Genomic DNA, 20461 nt, shown 5'->3' on the forward strand with positions numbered 1-20461 from the left:
CGAGTTGTGGCGAGCGGGGGCTACTCTTCATTGTGGTGCGCGGGCTTCTCACTGTGGTGGCTTCTCTTGTTGCGGAGCACGGGCTCTAGTATGTGGGCTTCAGTAGTTGTGGCATGCTGGCTCAGTAGTTGTGGCACACAGGCTCAGTAGTTGTGGCTCGCGGGCTCTGGAGCACAGGCTCGGTAGTTGTGGTGCATGGGCTTAGTTGCTCCGTGGCATGTGGGAGCTTCACGGACCAGGGATCAAACCCGTGTCCCCTGAGTTGGCAGGCGGATTCTTAACCACTGCGCCACTAGGGAAGCCCCCTTAATTGTATTCTTAATCTGAAGACTCATGAGTTCCTTAAATTCCAAGAAATTGTTCTCCTTTATTTCTTCGAGTAGTTTTTATGCTTTGTTCTCTGTGTTCTCTCTTTGTGGAATCCCTAGTACATGAATATTGGAACTTCTAGGTCTGCTGCCTTGTTTCTTAATTTTTTTAAATACCTTGTATCTTTTTGTTGTGTTAAGCTGAGTTCCTCAACCCAACCCCCCGTTTTAATTTATTCTTCAATCTTGTCCACCCTGTTATTTCGCCCAGCTGTTGAGTTTTTATTTCAACAATCCAACTTTAATCTTCAGGGTATCTAGTTGATTCTTTTTTCATGGGCATATTAAGTCTCTCAGGGAGTATAAACTATATGCGTTTTAAAGTTCTGAGTCGCCTGTTCCATCTCTCTGTCCTCTGATGTCAGGTCTTCAGTTTGCTGAGCACGATGACTCTCTTTCTTGGTGTTTGCACTCTGCCAATATTTGGTGATTTCTAGCTGATCGCTCAGTCTTGGCTGTGAGATTCTCTGTCATTCTGATCAGAGATGCTCTTTTACTGTCACCTGCTCGTGAGGGGGAGGCGGGATGTGCCTCTCGGCTACGTGTGCCACAGACTGTGCTTCTCAGGTGAGGTGGAGCTGGAGCTGGGGGAACTGCCAGGTGGGATATGCTAGTGGCTTATCTTCTGGGCCCGAGGGCTCCCTGATCTGCCTGGATGTTGTCAGCCGTCTGGTCCCTGCTGGGCTTCTCAGACCCACACCCATTCCTGCTGAACGCTCAAGGCAGGGGTGAGACCTGGGCACTGGCTTCATGGCTCCTCTTGCAGGACCCCAGCGTATCCCTCCAGCGGTTCCCTGGGCCCCCCTCCTGCTCTGGTATCCACTCCCCTCGTGTCCTTCATCTTTGAGAAGCCATTTTAGGCAGGGGTTTCCTTCTTCAATCCTCTCCTACCAGAGTTTCTAGTCTACCACTCCTTTTCTTGCCCAGTTCTGGATTCTTATTAAAATCTTTTCATTGGGCTTCCCTGGTGGCGCAGTGGTTGAGGGTCCGCCTGCCGATGCAGGGGACACGGGTTCGTGCCCCGGTCCGGGAGGATCCCACATGCCGCGGAGTGGCTGGTCCTGTGAGCCATGGCCACTGAGCCTGCGCGTCTGGAGCCTGTGCTCCGCAACGGGAGAGGCCACAACAGTGAGAGGCCCGCATACCGCAAAAAAAAAAAAAAAATCTTTTCATTATTTCTCAGTTTCTGGGACAGGAAGGGGAGGGGTTGCCCTGCGTGCTCAGGGTGCCATCTTAGAGGTGAAATGCCAAGGAACTGTTAAGGAATGTTGGAACAGAGCTTGGCGGAATACTCGGGAAATCACCACCCTTTCCCTTATCCTTCCTAAACCCTTCACACTCAGAGCTGGCTGATCGCCATGTCACACTGGGGATGTGAGGCAGCCAGGAGAGCAGACAAACGGGGCTTTGTAAGCTGCAGGAAAGAAGGAAGCTTGGATGGAGAAGGCAGACTCACTCTCAGTGGATGCGGGGGAGAGAGGAGAGGCAGCATCACCTCCCCTTACCCTCCTGATAATCCAGAGTTGATCTTTTTTTCCCCGTTCACTTGTTCTTCTCTTCACTCACTAATAGATACTTACCACACACTTTTGTATCCCAGGCCCTGTGCTGGGGGACTGAGGGCACAAAGATAAGAAACACATACTCTCTGCCCTCAAAGCGCTCACCGTTTTTGTGAGAGACACTAACAGAAAATTTCAGTATAGATTGGATATAGTATATGTACAGGCACAGCAGGGAATTGATAGACTGACCCTTCAGGGGTCAAGGATAGGGGTCACAGAAAAATTCAATTTTAATGTGATCTTAAAAGAATGGGTAGGATCTTACCACCAAGACAAGAAGAGAGAGGGGGGGGAAATAGGAGAGAGAGAGAACATCGAGGTACTTGGGGAGACAGTGGAGGGTGAAAGTCTGTCTAGGTAGGCAGGGTCAGATTTTATATGCCTCACTAAAGAATCTGTTCTTCATCTTGTGGACAATAAAAGATGTTAAGTGGGGAGAGGCATGGTCTCATTTGTATTTTGTAAAACTCTTGTGGGTTATAGGTACAAGAGACTGGAGGTTGGGGCTATGTTCTGGATTAGAAAAGATGAAGACCATACCATGACAGTGACCATGAGGTCAAGGAGTTGTGGGGACGAGTTGGTTACCCATTGGTTCCATGAGATGGGCATTGCTGAATGGCAGGAACGTGGCAGCACTGAATTTTAGTTATAAAAAAGCACCATAGGGACAAACGAGAGAATGCACTATTTTAGGATTCCTTGCCTTTTAACATTGTTTTCAAAGAAGTGGTTTTATAAATTTGAAGGAACTTTGTGATCACTGCTGTAATAACACTCCCCTTAGAAATGGAAAAAGATAACATTCTATCAGTATAGTTTGGTGCTCCAGCCATTCATTATCATGTAGGGTTGCTGCAAACACAGGAGGATTTACTTTTCTTTTAGTTCATTTCACAACTTCTATTTGCAAAAAAAAAAAAAAAATGTGTTGATTAACAGAGAATATATACTATTAAGTAACACGAAAAATAACGGAAGGGAAGGAATCTCTCGTTTCCAGTGTCTGACTACAGTTCTTTTTCAAGAGGTACTAAAAGTTTGAGGAAGGTCCAGACTTCTTATTTTTAGCATCATTTCTGGTGAATATTCCTCCCTTATGTTTACATAGTGACAGTAGAACCATCTGGAAATGATAGAAATAGCTTGTTTGTTTGGGGGGAGGGGAGAAGGCAGGAGAGTTACATCCTGCGCGCTGCTTCAGGTTCTCTAACTTAATAGCTTGCTGTCTGTAAACTGTGGAAGTCATACAAAGGGTTGTGTTCTGAAATCTTTGCCTGTACATTTGACATATGAAGTTCATAGGCTTTGATTCGAATATAGCTGTTTCTTCCAACTACCCTTCTGGAAAATGCCTAAACGTTAATGTAGCGTTGAAGGAAAGATTTTTTTTCTTTAATGTCATCTTTACATTTCAGATCCTCTGGCTTAAGAATATCCATGAAAGCAAATGTGTCTAGTAATCAGTCAGTATTTCCTGAGGAAGAATGGAAGATTCTTGCATTCTCTTGAAACCCATGAAACCGTTGAACTGAAACATATTTTTCAGGGCTATTTCTAACCTCTTATACATGACAGGTACTTGGCAGGTTGAGGGGATCACATGGCTTAGTGATCAAAGAAACTGAAGTGGAGAATGAAAAGGGCTGGCTAATCAAGTATACTTCAATAAAATTTGAAAAAAAAAGAAAGAAAAGGCCTGGTTAGCTGTGTGACTATGACAGAAAGAACTTAAGTTTCAAAAGAAAGTGTAAGGGTTGTACTTGATGATCTCAAAGCATGCCACTGAGTCACTCTAAGGTTCTGGGTTGAGATTCTGTCTGTTTGGAGATGGAGCGTCTGACTAATCTGACTGACTAACCATTGTGTCTGGCACTCCGTATGTTGAGGGGTCAGTTTATTGCGACTCATTGAGGGTATTTTCTTTAGGACTGTCATTCACAAGGTATTGGAAGCATCAGGGTTATTTTATCCATAAATGTCTAAGTGGTTTTCATAGTTTGCTGTCCCTCTGCTGCCACCTCTTATGAAGCACATTTAGGGAATGGCGCCCTTGAACAACCCGTGGTCACAGGGCGTGGAGGATGCTAGGAGGCAGTTGGTTCACCTTCATTTCTGGGCAGCACAGGGAATCTTTCATCTCCTAAGAGTGGTCAACGCTGAGTTGTCACCACCCAACCAGGCCGAGCTTATTTAGATGCCAGGAGGAATTGTTATTTCCTTTCTTCTCTAGTAGTGGTAGATTGATTTTTATAACGATGACTAGGAAGTCTTGGTAGCTGAACTCACATATATGCTCTGCTAACAGAGTCTGTTGCTGCATCTCTTCCCAGTAGGAACTTACTTTTCATCTTTGGAAGAGGAAGGAGTATAAAGGAGTGAGACCGAAGCTGTGTTCTTTTAAGTATGTTGACGTCTTTCTAGGATCCCGCTCAGGCAACTGATTGTAAAGACTGCTCTTCACATCTTACCCTGAAAGTACACGGATCAGGGTTTGGCTTTATAGGTACCATCGTTATCGTCAGTAAGGGAAATGGTTTCTCTTTCATCTGAGTCACTGGTAGATACTTCAGGAACTATGCTTGGAAACATATTATTATAATTATTATTATTATTATTCTGCTCCAACATTAATTAAACATCCGACTTCCAGTCACCTGTAAAGATGGATGCCATTGCCAGCTAGTGCTGTAAGACGGGTGTGGTAGAATAGTCAGGATCGGAGCGGATACTGAAAGGCATCTAGTCCAGGCCTCCATCCCCACCCTCTGATTTCACAGCCATTCTTAGTCGTGGCCCACATAGGGGAAATGGCTTAATTAGGATTACACGTAGCTCACCAGTGGCACAGCTAAGTCTAGACTTTCTCAAGAGGTGACCTTGGGAATGGACTGAAGAAGAAGACAAGGGGGTCTGCAAATCACAGCCTGGTACTTCTGTATTTATCATAGGCTTTGGTTGTCTTTTCAGGCACCCAATCTCTTTTTTTTTTTTAATGGATTTTATTGAAGTATAGTTGATTTACAATGTTGTGTTAATTTTTGCTGTACAGTAAAGTGATTCAGTTACACATGTATATACATTCTTTTTCATATTCTTTTCCATTATGGTTTATCACAGGATATTGAATATAGTTCTGTGTGCTATACAGTAGGACCTTGTTGTTTATCCAGTCTATATACTGGGTTGGCCAAAAAGTTCATAAGATCTTAGGAAAAATGTGGACGAACTTACCCAATATAATAGTTTGCATCTGCTAATCCCAAACTCCCAATCCATCCCTCCCCCACCCTTCCTCCCCCTTGGCAACCATAAGTCTGTGTTCTATGTCTGTGAGTCTGTTTTTGTTTCATAGATAAGTTCATTTGTGTCATTTTAGATTCCACATGTACGTGTTAGCATATGGTTTTTGTCTTTCTCCTTCTCACTTACTTCACTTAGTGTGATCATCTCTAGGTCCATCCATGTTACCTCAGGCACCCCAATTTCAAATCTGGTTAAGAATATGGAGTTAGGGGATGGTGGGCTGGGTAGGGTGACAGAGGCAGAGCCGGGACCATCTTTACCACTGAAGTGCTCAGGGGCCCTGAGAATAAGACTGTGACTGTCCCTGGCGGGGCTGGAGCTCCCCCTCCAGGAATGATCCTGTGGCTTAGGAGGGAACCTGTGCTCTCTGTGCGCTGCCAAGGGGAGAGGAGGAACAGAGGGGCCTGAGGCTCTGGAAGCTCCGTCTTGTGACCTGGCACCAGGGCAGTCTGTCTGCCTGGCCCGTTATGTGGAGTCATAAGACCTTGGAGGCAACGGTTTAACAAAAGCGTGTTCTCTTCTGTCCTGTCAGAGCTCACACTCAAGGAATGTTTCCTGTGGTCCACTGGGCAACTGTAGGTGGATGGCCCTGATTCTGCCTTGGGGGCTCCTCCGGTGATAGCCTTAACTCCGTCGTTTCTAACCCCCTCGGAAGGTGACTAAAGAGGCTGCAAACCCACCTATAAGAGTGGTTTTAAAAGTTTTGAAGATGGTGGAAAAACCCTGGAAAGTATTTGGAATAAGGCATAATTATAACTATGCCATAGAAAAACCAAACTGTTTTGGGTCCTGACTATCCCCTCATTAAAAAAAAAAAATCTGAGTACGTCGCCAGGCACTGCCTAGTAGCCAAAGAAATTGTGGTTTTGAGCTGTTCGCTATTTCTAGAAACTTCATAACGTTAATTCCAAAGTAACAGGGTGGAGACCAAAAAAGGAAGAACGTTATTTTACGGTGCTTTTAGCAAAGATAAAATATTTGCCGCTGGCTCAGGGCCGTCCAGCTCTGAGGATGGCTGGTGGGAGGCATCCAACTCCTGGGGCTGGTGGAGGACAAGCTCCTCACAGGAGGCTGACCCGTAGCTCCTTTCCCCTCCCAGCTGCTCTCCTTCCTCCTCTTTCCTCTCAGCGGACAAGTATTTCTTGAGCTCCTCGCTTCCATACAAACCACCGTGTTCAGGACCGACTTCCCTGTTCTAACTCATGCTCAGGATAACTCAGTTTTCATCCTCACAGTCTTCTGAGAGAACTTAAATCTTCATTCAGTGGCCTTCACCCTCAATTAGCAGTTCATTTTATCATTTGGATCTTTTTTACTTTAGAAAACATGCTTTTTGTTCTCTTGTTGAAACTTGGGATCCTGCTGTTAGTTTGCGGGTTGAAAAAACAGCGACTCTGAAGCACTGTGGAGCCCTCCTCCCATCCTGTACTCCACGGAGCTGGAGAGTAGTTATACCAGTAACCCGAAATGGATTTATATGTGATTTGGGCATTATTATATAGCACTTCCCTGCAGCATAACTACCCCCTAATGACATTTTGTAAAGATTAACATATACTACCTCACAACGGGTGAGAGGTGGCCCAGGAGAACTTTGGGATGTGGAAAATCCGTAGTGAGCATGAATCCGATGCCTGCGTCCTGGTCATAAACCTGCTGCTAACTAGTGTGTGACCTCTCTTATCTAGCCACCCCTCCCCCCTTCCTGGATGATCCCTAAAGACTTCAACAGTTCTAACCCCTACGGATCTGTGCATAATTACTTACGAACATTTGGAAATTTATACCAGGCAATGATATGTTCTCTTTTCCCTACAGAGTGAAGGCTGCCCAGACCGAGTTAGGACAGCAAATCCTGGCCGATTTCGAAGAAGCATTTCCTTCCCAGGGTACCAAGGTATTGTTTTGCATTTTCCCTTCAGTCTTTGGATATTATCACCATTTGCGCCTGAGGCACACGCACTGTAGTTACTGTTCATTTACCATTCCAAAAGCGTTTGCCAGCAGCCATAACGTCTGTTGGCTAGAGGTTCAGGGTAATGAGACCATCCTTGATTTTAAATATCCCAAAGCAACAATTGATTCCCCATCTGTGTCCTCCCAGCATCAAAAAGTGAGGATTTGTTTCAGTTTAATTTAATGTGTGTCAAACCCAAGATGTCTGCCTGGTAAATTCCTTCTTTTTCTCATGGCTATGTTTTAAAAAAATAATAATAATAAATTTTTTTTCAAGCCACAGTGTTTTTTAGGATCGTTACATAACTTTTTGGTTTCAGTTTGGTGAAGAGACAACTGGGAGGAACGTCCCCAGGCTTATGTAACTCTTGGAGTGGCACAGTTAGGAGGCTGGCTTTTAATGATCCTGTTCTTTGGGATTAATCCCTTTAGCTGTCACTGGTAGCATAGCTGTTTGTGTTGTGTCTGCAAAGCCCACGGTATTTCACTTGTGAGCTATTGGTTACACTTCTCATGTAACAAGCTTTGCCTCACTTGGCCATCACCGTGCTGGGGTAACTGCCGGGGTAACTGCCTTCAGCTCCATCCTGCAAATTATAGCAGACATAATCTTAATGCTTTGCATGTGTTGGGGAGAGAAGAACCCTCAGAAGCTTTTTTCCCCCTCTATTATTTGAGCTATTTCAGGAGAAAGAACTGTGCAGCGCAGAAGTGACCCAAAGCACACGCCGGCAAGCAGCACTTGGTGGGTGGAGATGGGGGATATATGTTCATTCACCGAGCCAAGGAACGTTTCCTGGATCTGCTCTATAATTCAATAACTGGAAATATCTTAATCGTTTTTCTTTGCGCCTCATAAAAGAAACTTAGGACGTAGGTGGGGGTAGCAGCCCCAGCTTTGTAGATTACCTTCTACAGGAAACCTGCCTCTGATTTTAATGTCATATATTCTGGCTGACTTCTAGCAATCAGGGATTTTATGTGTAAAGCACGTTCCTTTGCGGACTTCATCTTCCTTATTCATTTGCTGTAAGTGTGGAGAGTGGATATTGGAAAGCTGTCCTGTAAAAAGGGGTTGTACAGTATTCACAAATTACAAACACTAGCCTCTTCTTAGTCCAGGGCCTGCTACACTATACTCTGCTGTTCACCCTGGTTTTAAGAAGTTTCAGAAAAATGTGGATGAAACCCAGCTTTATCATTTAGAAAAAAATAATGTTGACCTATATCTTTTTCTCAGACTCCACGAGGCAGATGAGGTGAAAAATGGTTTTCTTTAACAACTTGCTTCCCTTTTCTCTGTCTGGGCGACTTTTTTTTTTTTTGCGTTATGCGGGCCTCTCACTGTCGTGGCCTCTCCCATTGCGGGCCACAGGCTCCGGACGCGCAGGCTCAGCGGCCATGGCTCACGGGCCTAGCCGCTCCGCGGCATGTGGGATCTTCCTGGACCAGGGCACGAACCCATGTCCCCTGCATCGGCAGGCGGACTCTCAACCACTGTGCCACCAGGGAAGCCCGGGCGACTTTTTTTTAAGAGTTTTCTTTTTTCCTTCTGAATGACTATTGACTTCTCTTAAAGGCCTTGTGTTACTATTACTATTTCACAAATGGAAATAAAGATTTTTTTTTTTAATTACCCAAAGGTTACCTATTAGGTCCTTTTTAAATGAAAAAATCTGAACCCATGAGCCCATAGGTTTTGGCTTTCGTGACTCCCCTGTCAGATCAAACATTTTCATCTAGAAGCCAGAGTTGAGCAGTCAGGGTGCTCAGTGAATGACAGAACAGCCACTCAGCACGGAGCAAGTCAGAATTTTAACAATTTAGCTCTCGGGCAGCTTAGGTAACACTTAGGAAACTCTTGAACTTCAGTTGAAGTGGATAAATTGGACAGAATTGACAAATAAAGAAGTCATAAAGATTTGGAAGACCCTTAATCATCACCTAGTTAAAGTCCATTATTTTTTCTCACTTCTATTTCAGATGAGTGTCAATAGTTGTACCAAAGCTATGTGGCTATTTGGCCAAGCCAAGAGCAGATGCCAGGTGTTCTTTTCGCTGTAGCCCACTCAGCCAGCCATGTTCATTCAGTGAGTTACTGTAAAGAAAGGGTCAGCGAGGCTGAGTTGCCTTCAGCAGTACAAAGGCCTTCCCACCATGATGTATCAATACAGCCCCTTGATAGTTACTTCTACTGTTTTTTTTCAGGTCAGGGGGCCAGTATCATCATGTTTTACCTTTGGCTACCTGTCTGCATGGTTGACTATCAGTGGGACAAGGCTGGTGGTTTAGAACCGGGATTTAGGTTTTAAATGCCAGCACACTGTTTGGCACAAATATAGCACCTTAGGAACAGGAATCCAAGGTTAGAATCAGGGGAAATTGGCATGTGTGGAGTGAGACTGGTATCATTCTGATTCCTAAGGCTCTTCAGCAAGGCGACTTCAGTTCAGATCGCAGAAGTTTCTACCATCATTGCTGGCCCTGTTTCTAAAATGTCTCATTGCTGATTCATGGAGTAGCTTTTATACTGGCTACTGCAGACTAGCTTAATGATTCTTTCATCAAGGAACAAGTAACTAAAATATCCATCCACAGCACAAGAATGAGTGTCAGGGGAGTGGAAATAATAATAACATCATGAGTAGAACAAGAAGCCGCAGCTGTCAGAGGCCATAAGATTTAAAGGTCATTTCTGGCTTTTGAACTGGTGTGTGTTGTTTGTTTTTCCAGAGGCCAGGAGGACCCAGCAATGTCCTACGAGATGCTTGTCTGGTTGCTAATATTTTGGACCCCAGAATCAAGCAGGAAATCATCAAAAAGTTTATTAAACAGCATCTGTCAGAGTATCTAGTACTTTTTCAAGAAAACCAAGATGTAAGTATTGACCAAAGGAGATCAGATGTTACATTTGAATTTATTAGTTTATTTTAAAATTTATTTTATTTTTGGCTGCATTGGGTCTTTGTTGTTGCACGTGGGCTTTCTCTAGTTGCGGCTATCGGGGGCTACTCTTCGTTGCGGTGCGCAGGCTTCTCACTGCGGTGGCTTCTCTTGTTGCGGAGCACAGGCTCTAGGCGCTCGGGCTTCAGTAGTTGTGGCTTGCAGGCTCAGTAGTTATGGCACGCAGGCTCTAAAGTGCAGGCTTAGTAGTTGTGGCGCACGGGCTTAGTTGCTCCGCGGCATGTGGGATCTTCCCGGACCAGGGATCGAACCCGTGTCCCCTGCATTGGCAGGGAGATTCTTAACCACTGCGCCACCAGGGAAGCCCTATTACGTTTGAATTTTATTGAAAATTGATTGCTCTCAAGTCTGTGATTTATATTTTATTAGTGTTACTGTCTTAAAATGTTGATTTTTGGACCATGAATCCTAGGCGCTGACTGTACAGTTCAGCAATTCTTAACCATTTTGGGGTCACTGACCCTTTGGAGAAATTAATGAGAGCTACAGATCTTCTCCCCAAAAATGCACCTATGCATAAAACTTTGCATACAGTTTCAGGAAGTTTGTAGAACCCTGAAGCCCAGTCATAGACCCCAGGTTAAGAACCTCTGGATCAAGTAAAAAAAAAAGTAGTCTAGGCTCTGAAACTGTGAGAAATTGGTTTTGTTTTTGTTGGTTCTTCTATGTTTTTGCTTATTTCCTTGAACTGTCAATACTACTTCTAAGCAGCGGGGTGGATTTTGTTCCCTGCCTCCCCAAGGTTGCCTGGCTGGACAAAATTGACCGGCGCTATGCCTGGATCAAGCGCCAGCTTGTGGACTACGAGGAGAAATACGGCAGGATGTTCCCGCGAGAGTGGTACATGGCGGAGAGGATTGCGGTAGAATTTTGCCACGTCACAAGGTAGATGCCAACTCTCTACTGGTTTTGGTGTTGATTGGAATCAGTTGAAACCAGTTGATTGCAACCAATCCCCCAGGCTCTACAGGCTCCGTGTTGTCTTGTGGATTTGGTGCTACTCCCACCTTTTTTGGTTTGTTTGTTTGAAAGTCATCATTTTAATGAGAATGTCTTCACCTGTGCTGGACTCCCCTCAGAGAACTCCTTTCCTTTTGAAAGTCAGATTTTATATACCCAAAACCAAGTCCCAAACTCCAGCTGTAGCTATATCCCACCTTCTCCAACTTTAGAGTTCCAGCCCTAGAGGAGAGAGCATTATGTGAAGGCAAGGTAAACACTTGATAAGGAGACATGGAAAAGGTTACATGAGAAGCCCTGGGCCAGTAGATTGTAGCCAGAGCACTTGTATTTGTGTTTGTTTTGCCTTAAGAGTAAAATATACCCAACACAGAAGCTATGTCTGCTCTTATCTTTGCTCTAGGACTTTCCTATAGCCTCGCCCTTGCCTTGAACAGCCTGCCTTCTTAATCAACTAAAAGTTCATCAACCAGATTTCCCTGTAGTGGTTCAGTGCCCCACATTTTCCCACGTGTCTGTATCACCTATATCAATGTGCAGTGAGAATACATCCATCATTGTTCTGCTTTTCTTTTTTTTTAAAATAAATTTATTTGTTTATTTATTTATGGTTGCATTGGGTCTTCGTTGCTACATGCGGGCTTTCTTTGGTTGGGTCGAGCGGGGACTACTGTTCATTGCGGTGCATAGGCTTCTCATTGCGGTGTCTTCTCTTGGTGCGGAGCACGGGCTCTAGGCACGTGGGCTTCAGTAGTTGTGGCATGCAGGCTCTAGAGCTCAGGCTCAGTAGTTGTGGTGCGTGGGCTTAGTTGCTCTGCAGCATGTGGGATCTTCCCGAACCAGGGCTCAAACCCTGTGTCCCCTGCATTGACAGGTGGATTCTTAACCACTGTGCCACCAGGGAAGCCCTGTTCTGCTTTTCTACTTGCTGGGTAGGTGGTTCCAGAGGGACAGGGGCAATATCTACTTCAGTGACATAGTAGGCACTCAGGAAATAGTTGTTGAGAACATTTCCCACCCCTAATACAGTGTTTATAGTCTTTGGATAGTTAATATTATTGGCATCTGAGTGTTGTAAAAATTTTAAAGACCTTCTCTCATTCATCCTGTCTTCACTTTCAATGAGTGTAGCCCAGGGCCAGATAGTCTCTCTTTTTTTAAAAAAATTTTATTTGTTTGTTTGTTTGTTTGTTTATTTTTGGTTGCATTGGGTCATTGTTGTTGCCCACGGGCTTTCTCTAGTTTTGGCGAGCAAGGGCTGCTCTTTGTTGCGGTGCGTGGCCTTCTCATTGCTGTGGCTTCTCTTGTTGTGGAGCACGGGCTCTAGGCACGCGGGCTTCAGTAGTTGTGGCACATGGGCTCATTGGTTGTGGCTCGTGCGCACTAGAGCGCAGGCTCAGTAGTTGTGGCGCATGGGCTTAGTTGCTCTGTGGCATGTGGGATCTTCCCAGATCAGAGCTCGAACTCTGCATTGGCAGGTGGATTCTTAACCACTGCGTCACCAGCTAAGTCCCAGATAATCTCTTTATATCAAAGAATTAAAGCCCAAGAAGTACAGATCAACGTATCCATTGACAAAGCTAGAGTCAAAAGTTTTTATTCTTTCCTTGCAGCTTTACCACAACAGTGGTGGGAACGGGCTTTTATTGGTTATGTAGTCCCTTCTAATAGTGCACAATTACATTAACTCCAAGTTACTTAATTTATTTTTTTATTTTTTATAAATTTATTTATTTTATTTTTGGCCATGTCGGGTCTTCATTGCTGCGTGTGGGCTTTCTCTAGTTGCAGCGAGCAGGGGCTACTCTTTGTTGTGGTGCGTGGGCTTCTCATTGCGGTGGCTTCTCTTGTTGTGGAGCATGGGCTCTAGAGCACAGGCTCGGTAGTTGTGGCACACGGGCTTAGTTGCCCCGCAGCGTGTGGGATCTTCCCGGACCAGGGCTCCAGCCCATGTCCCCTGCATTGGCAGGCGGATTCTTAACCACTGCGCCACCAGGGAAGCCCCAAGTTAATTTATTTGTTAATTTATTTAAAAAATATATTTATTTAGGGTGCGTCAAGTCTTAGTTGCCGCATGTGGCACGCGGACTTCTTAGTTGTGACATGTATGCGGGATCTAGTTCCATGACCAGAGATCGAACCCGGGCTCCCTGCATTGGGAGCGCTGAGTCTTACCTACTGGACCATCAGGGAAGTCCCAACTCCAAGTTAATTTTTTAAAAAGTCCCATATCTAAGCATAACTGAACCACCTTAGAGTAATTCATGGTAGTCTTCTCTCTTAAAATCATAGGTACAGTCAAGTTGTATGCTTTAAGGGCACATTGTGGGGGGGTGGGGATTTCTTAAGGGATATTGGCTGTTTTTTTTTTTTTTAATAGGCTTTATTTTTTTAGAGTAGATTTAGGTTCACAGCAAAATTGAGAGGAAGATACAGAGATTTCCCATATACCCCCTGCTGCCCCATCCCTCCAGATAGCCTCCCCCATTATCAACATCCCCGACCAGAGTGTACCCTGTGTTACAATCACTGAACCTACACTGACACATCATTACCAAGCAGAGTCTGTAGTTTACATTAGGGTTCACCCTTGGTGCTGTACATTCCTTCTGGTGGTGGTTTTCAGAAACACATTTGCCACTGGATTTAGATAACCTTTTTGTACTGATTCAAGGTTGATTGTGGTTATGACTTTCTAAGTCCTGATTAGCAAAGAAAGAGTGAATTCCTTGAGAAATTGATAAATAATTCGCTTTAGCCTCCAGTTCAGGGACTTGCAAAATTCGTTTTCTGTGAAAAATGAAGTCCGCAGGAGACTGGGAGTACCCAAAAGCCAACACATCTGCTGCTATTGCGTCAGCTAATGGCAGTGTTGCTGCCAAGCTTTCATTATCCGAATTTTGGCTAAAATCCTACAGATACATAATTGTTAAATAAATTCAGAGACTCTTTATTTGGTTTTTGTCACTTATTTATGAGGAAAGATGACCCATAGCTCAGTACTTACTAAGAACTCTTGTGTTACTGCTCCCTTACCACTTAACATTCCGAGACGGGACATTTGAGTGTCACGTAAGCTTCACAGGCAGGAACCACCCAGACATGTACATGTCACTTTTCACATGGGGATTCCCGTCTCTCACGTCTCTTTCCAGGGCTCCTGCTGTATGGTGGAAGAGGTGATTATTGAGCTCTCTGGAAAAGGGAGGGCTTTGTAATTCAGTACTTAATGACTTGTGAAATTATATAGAATATATGCATTTTTATAAAATACTGAGTAAATGCTTCATATATATTATTAACAAATTATTGAAAAGTTTAAAGATAAAAATTGTAGTACCCATGTAAACAAATTGATGTCCATAATCCTTGAGTTTTTTTTTTTTGACTAGTGGATAATTTCATCTAAAAATTGTTACTTAGGATATGTATTTCTATTCCCTGGGCATTAAACTTAGTTAGTGATAGATGTCAGGTTTTGAAATGACCACATACTTTTTTTTTTTTATAATATACGCTAAAGCCACTTACTTTGTCTTATCTTGAATGATCAGTTTGTTTGACAACATTCCTATATCTTTAATTTGAAGGACAGAACTGGCCAAGATCATGCGTACCAGAGCTAAGGAAATTGAAGTGAAATTGCTTCTCTTTGCTATTCAGAGAACGACTAACTTTGAGGGGTTTCTTGCAAAACGCTTCTCCGGGTGTACCCTGACAGATGGAACTCTGGTAAGACGGTCCTAAGGGAGACTGGACCAGGAAATCAGTGGCCTGGGTGGGTGGGCTTCACTTCAGTCTTTCACACTGTGGTGGTTCCATCCATTGGCTCAAGTGCTTAATCCCCCATCCCAGGGATTTTGCTGAATTTGTGCAAATAGTCATACAGGATACTCTGTATGGATTTATTGTTTGTCTATTATGCAGTACTTCATGTTTCTAGAATGTCCTGTCATCATTTTGTCTAAGGATAGGCCCCATTTTAAAGACTAGTAATTCTGTGAGTCACAGAGGCCTCACTTATTCAGTCACAAATACCTTATTACATTATCAACTCTTGAGTTTTATTACAATTAGGATATGTTTAGAGGAAATGTACCAAGAAAGAGGTGAACTGCAGCCTTAAAAGCAGAAAACGTTGGCGATTTCTACAATGTTCATCACTGAAGAATAGTTAAATAAAATATGGTAAATTCATGCTGTGGAATAGGTATAGCAGTTTGAAAGTGGTAGAATGGGGGATAGATCTAGATGTGCTGTCATAGAAAGAAAACCTCTCACATATATTAGGTGCAAAATGTAAGCTGCAGCCCAGTATATATGGTATAATTCCATTTGTGTGAGAAGCATGTTTATATATGTAAATAGGTAAGAAAAAGGTCTGGAAATGATAACAGTGGATGGATATCTCTGGGGAAAGGAAATTGGAGTGAGACTAGGTAGAGAAGCAAAGAATTTTTTTTTTCATTTTATTCTGGTAATTCGTTTGAATTTTTCTTATAAAAATGCATTTACATACTTTTAAACTTTGCTTTTACATAGTCTAACAACGTTATTTTTCAATTTTTTTTAAATGAGGGAGATGGCCCAAATAGTGACTTCCAAACCTTCTCCCCTCCCCCTCCCTCCCCCCTCCCCCTCCCTCCCCCTCCCCTCCCCCTCCCTCCCCCTCCCCTCCCCCTCCCTCCCCCTCCCTCCCCTCCCCTCCCCCTCCCTCCCCTCCCCTCCCCCTCCCCTCCCCTCCCCTCCCCTCCCCTTCCCCTCCCTCTCCCCTCTCCCTTCTCCCTCCCCTCCCCCTCCCCTCCCCCTCCCCCTCCTCCTCCTCCTCATTCCTTTTTTTAAAACATAAACTTATTTATTTATTTATTTATGGCTGTGTTGGGTCTTCGTTTCTGTGCGAGGGCTTTCTCTAGTTGCCGCGAGCGGGGGCCACTCTTCATCGCGGTACGCGGGCCTCTCACTGTCGCGGCCTCTCTTGTTGCGGAGCACAGGCTCCAGACGCGCAGGCTCAGTAGTTGTGGCGCATGGACTTAGTTGCTCCGTGGCATATGGGATCCTCCCAGACCAGGGCTCGAACCCGTGTCCCCTGCATTGGCAGGCAGATTCTCAACAACTGCGCCACCAGGGAAGCCCTCATTCCTTTTTTAATTGAAGTATAGTTGATTTACAGTGTTGTGTTAGCTTCAGGTGTACAGCAAAGTGATTCATTTATACATATATGTATTCTTTTTCAGATTCTTTTCCATTATAGCTTATTACAAGATATTGAATATAGTTTTCTGTGCTATACAGTAGGTCCTTGTTGTTTATTTTATATATAGTAGTGTGTATCTGTTAATCCCGTATTCCTAATTTATCCCTCTCCCTCTCTTTCGCCTTTAGTAACCATAAGTTTATTTTCAATGTTTGTGAGTCTAAACTCTTTCTTCTAACAAACTGTAATGTGGGATCCACACAGAATAAGAGCTCACAGTTTGGGAACCTCCACTGTGTATCTCACACTGTGCCAGGTGCGTTTGCCTGCAGTCCATCACTTTGCTTCAACAACTGTAGGAAATACGCATTTGAAACTTACTCGAGGTCACACAGCTAATAGGCACATATAGAAAACTCTGAGCTATTGTGCTTGAAGCAGGGGCAAGGCAGATATTGGGCCTAGAGCGCCTTTCTGTTGCTCACCTGTCACCTCTACTTTCTCTGGCCCCCACCCTGCCAGTCATAAAATCCTGGGACCTCACTGGAATCCCCTCTTTGCCTCCCCCCAGGACCTGCCCCAGAGTAGGCACGTAAGGAGCTGGTCCCTCAGGGCAGTGGGCTGAAGCGTGGTGATGGCAGCGCTTAGTTTTAAGGCAAGACCATAAAACCCCGTCCACTCAGGGCCACGCGTGACCTCATTAAAATAAAATGCGGGGAACCACAAAGCACTCTTTCCATACTTAACAAATAAAACTATATACATATACAGATATATGGACGCTCCTCTGCTTGTTAACTCATGTTCAAAATGGATTTCTTCTTATTATCAAGGAAAAGAAAAATAGTACATGAGACAAATGAAAGTGCCCTTAAAGAAAATGCAAATCCCCAAAGGCAGCAGGTCCCACAGATGCTGTGGAAAGAAGCTTGTGTCTCTCCTGAGAAGTATTGGGTTGACTGCAGCACCCACCTGATGTCCTCACGCTGGGGCTGCTCTCCTCCCTGCCCGAGCTGTGCTTTTGGCCTGGCTTCCAGCAGAGACTCGTGTGGCTCTGGTTCAGCCCTCCAGGGATCTGCCTGGGGACCAGGCGGTTTGAGCGTTGAGCACAGGCCCCAGCTGGGTGTGCCGCCTGTGTCACATGGCTCCCCGCCGGGCAGGGTGGGTAGTGCACGGGGTTGGGCTCCAGGAGCCAGTAGTCCGGCTCACTGTTCAGGAAATGTGTCCCGTGAAGAGTGCTTGAATCACAGCACTCCTAAACACCTGTTTTGAGCCATTCCTCCCTTCCTTTGGCTGGGCCCTTCTTCCTAGTGATTTTGGTTTTACATTTCGGGAGCTCTAATGTCACAGGGGAACGAATGGCCGGCCCTGTGGTACCTGATGACCAGGAGACCTTGTAAACTCGGGGCTGTCCTGGGACACGTCAGGTCTCACCTGTGCTAGGAAATGCCCCAAAGGTCAAAAGAGCTAGAGTAATGTGGGCTGAGAAGACCCGCTCTACACCAGGTGAGGCTACTGTGCAGGGTAACCACGTAGAGACCATGAAAAACAGGCAGGAGCTGAATGTAAGTTTGCAAAGACAGCGCTTTTTCTGTGGAAAACTGGTATAGGAATGTCAAAGCAGCAGTTGGTCAGCTGTTAACCAACTTCTGTCTGAGGGAGGAGATGGCTGGAGGCACCTGTTCTTTGGGGCAGCCCAGCCCCTCCACTCTCACCCGCTGCCAGGGCCATGCTCCTGGGCTGCAGCCTTCCATCTCCTGGGGGTGCTGCGCTCTGCGGTGCCACTCATGGTCACTAGGAGCCCCTGAACCTTTCCCACCAATCCCTTCCTTTCTGGACTTCTGGTTTTGAAATTTTCTGGCATAATTGATTTACAGAGATGTCCTCCAGTTGCTCAGCTGTTGCTTGCCTCTCCTATAAAGTTTGCAGAGAGTTTCAGGTTACAGATCCTTGGCCAGGAAATCCTGCTGAGCCAGGAGCTTTTCATTCATCCCTCCAGTTGGTCAGCTGTCTTCTGCACAGACTTCTCCAAGTCACTCAACGTCTTTAAGTCAGCTCTTCCCTCAGACTGTTCTTTGTCACAGTTATCGTGACCCGGTGATCATTCTGCATTTTCCAAGTCCTGACCATGGCTGCTCCGTAGCCTGTGAGGACTTTCCCTTAAAGATTAGTTTCTAGAAAGGCAACAGAACTCCTCTGGCCTCTTCCACAAGGCAGGCCAGGTCTTAGAGAATTGGTTCACTGCAACCCTGCTGTGGGGAGATGTGAACGCCGTGCTTCTCACTGTCGGTGATGTTCACTCTGACCCTGGTCCTGCCAGCACCTTGCTGTGGGCAGTTGGGGCCACACCTTCATCAGTAGCCTGTAAGCCTCAGCATCAGGGACCCAGATGGATTTAGTCGTGACCACTGACCATGCTCCCAACAGACAGTGTTGGGAAGAGGCTGGCCTGGCCTGGGCCAGGATGGCCACGCTAGCTGCTGGATACCCCACCTGAAGACTGACTGCCCCTTGTCTCCTCCCCGTCGTGCCTTGATCCCAGGATATACCTTTTGGAAAATCTTTTGTGGTCACCATTTTGTTTCAGGGTATCAGAACTACAAAATGAACCAGAGTATATCATAATACCCTTTAACATATGCCAAATTTCATAGAAAGTTAGCAAATTCCTTGGAAGATTATAGAGCAGATAAGAAGTCAGCCAAGGAGCCAAGTTGACCAGAGACCCTCCCAGGCCTGTGCCCTTCCCCCTCTTCACTTTATCACTCAGGTCCTTTTAAGACCCTTGGTGACTGATTGACAGTCAAACAATGAGGGTAAGCTTGAGAGGGGACAGGCTCACCTGCAAAGACCTTCCTAACTGATCCATGCGATGCATCATCTTTTGCTCTTTTTTTGACAGATGCTCTTTGACATCTGTTAGAAATCTAGACTGAAAGAGCCTTAAGGACAGGGCTTGTTTTGTTTTTTACTATTCCAGCCCCAACAAGCTTCTAACACCCTGTGCTTAACTGTTACTGGAAGAAGGGAGTTGCCAAGCCTTCTAACTAATTGCCTAAACTCCTGACCCTTTAGGAGGGATTTAAAATAGTCTGTAAATTAAGGGACTTCCCTGGCAGTCCAGTGGTTAGGGCTCCACGCTTCCAGTGCAGGGAGCATGGGTTCGATCCCTGGTTGGGGAACTAAGATCCCACATGCTGCGCTGCACGGCCAAAAAAAAAAAAAAAAAGTCTGTAAATTAAAATGCCTTGAAATTAAAAGCAAATGTCTAGGTATGATTTAACTATGCCCACGTGCATTGTTAGGGACTCGACGATTAGATTTAAGGTTAAACATTATATCCAGCCTCTATGAAAGCACTGAAGTGAAAATCACCTTAAAATGGTGAATTTTATGTTAATTATATCACAATTTTAAAATACCAAGGGTTTGTTTTAGAAAATATTGTCTGAGTTTAGTTATAAATCATCTTCATGTTTCAGGTAATTTGTTTACCAAAAAGAGAGACGGAGGGAGAGTAATACATGCTTGTTAAAGCTCAAATAAATTCTAAAAGAACAATCTCTTCTTTCTCAATTACTCTAAATCCCTCTCCCCAGAGATGTGCACTGTTTAACAACTTGGGGTATAATTTGAGACTCTTCCAAGCATACACGTGCACACGCGCGCGCGCGCGCGCACACACACACACACACACACACACACGCTGGGTTTTTTGGTTTGTTTGTTTTACAAAAAAACAGACAGTGTTGCCCATGTGTCTGAAGAGGACTTTATTTAGTGCTTCTCATGTGATCAGCATTTATCCACAAGTGTTTTTCAAGCTCCGTCTTGGTGCAGGGACTTGGGAAAAGATGAAAAATTGAATCAGACAGGTGCTTATGTTCTATTAGGAGAAAGAAACCTATGCATAACTGTCACAACATAAGATATGAACATGGTGGTACCAAGAACAAAAGAGGGGTTCCAGTGATGTTAAACCAGGTGCAAATAGTCCTGTACTTACTGTCCTATCAACTGAAGCCTCCAAGCCATCTCTTTAAGAACAGATCAGGAACTGGGCTGGAGTAAAGTGTTTATGGAATGAGAAATGCAGAAATTGTGGAACTTTCACCTCATAATGAAAGCTCTCTCCTCCAGAGAAAGGA

The 20461-nt window shown here is 44.8% G+C and overlaps 1 protein-coding gene across 8 annotated transcripts in view; it reads left to right on the forward strand.

Annotated features, from left to right (window-relative positions):
- The window catches only part of VPS53 (VPS53 subunit of GARP complex), a 138010-nt gene that overhangs the window by 41359 nt on the left and 76190 nt on the right, over window positions 1-20461 (forward strand). For all 8 annotated transcript variants that reach the window (XR_007473479.1, XR_007473478.1, XR_007473475.1 and 5 more), the window contains 4 exons: window positions 7058-7136; window positions 9929-10072; window positions 10902-11044; window positions 14710-14851. Coding sequence is in view for 2 of the 8 variants with exons in the window: in XM_004267078.3 (XP_004267126.1) it covers window positions 7058-7136; window positions 9929-10072; window positions 10902-11044; window positions 14710-14851 (508 nt within the window). In the remaining 6 variants the exon portion in view is untranslated. The remainder of the gene's footprint in view (window positions 1-7057; window positions 7137-9928; window positions 10073-10901; window positions 11045-14709; window positions 14852-20461) is intronic.

The sequence above is a fragment of the Orcinus orca genome, chromosome 19 (assembly GCF_937001465.1).
Source record: "Orcinus orca chromosome 19, mOrcOrc1.1, whole genome shotgun sequence".
In the NCBI taxonomy this organism is placed as follows: Eukaryota; Metazoa; Chordata; class Mammalia; order Artiodactyla; family Delphinidae; genus Orcinus; species Orcinus orca.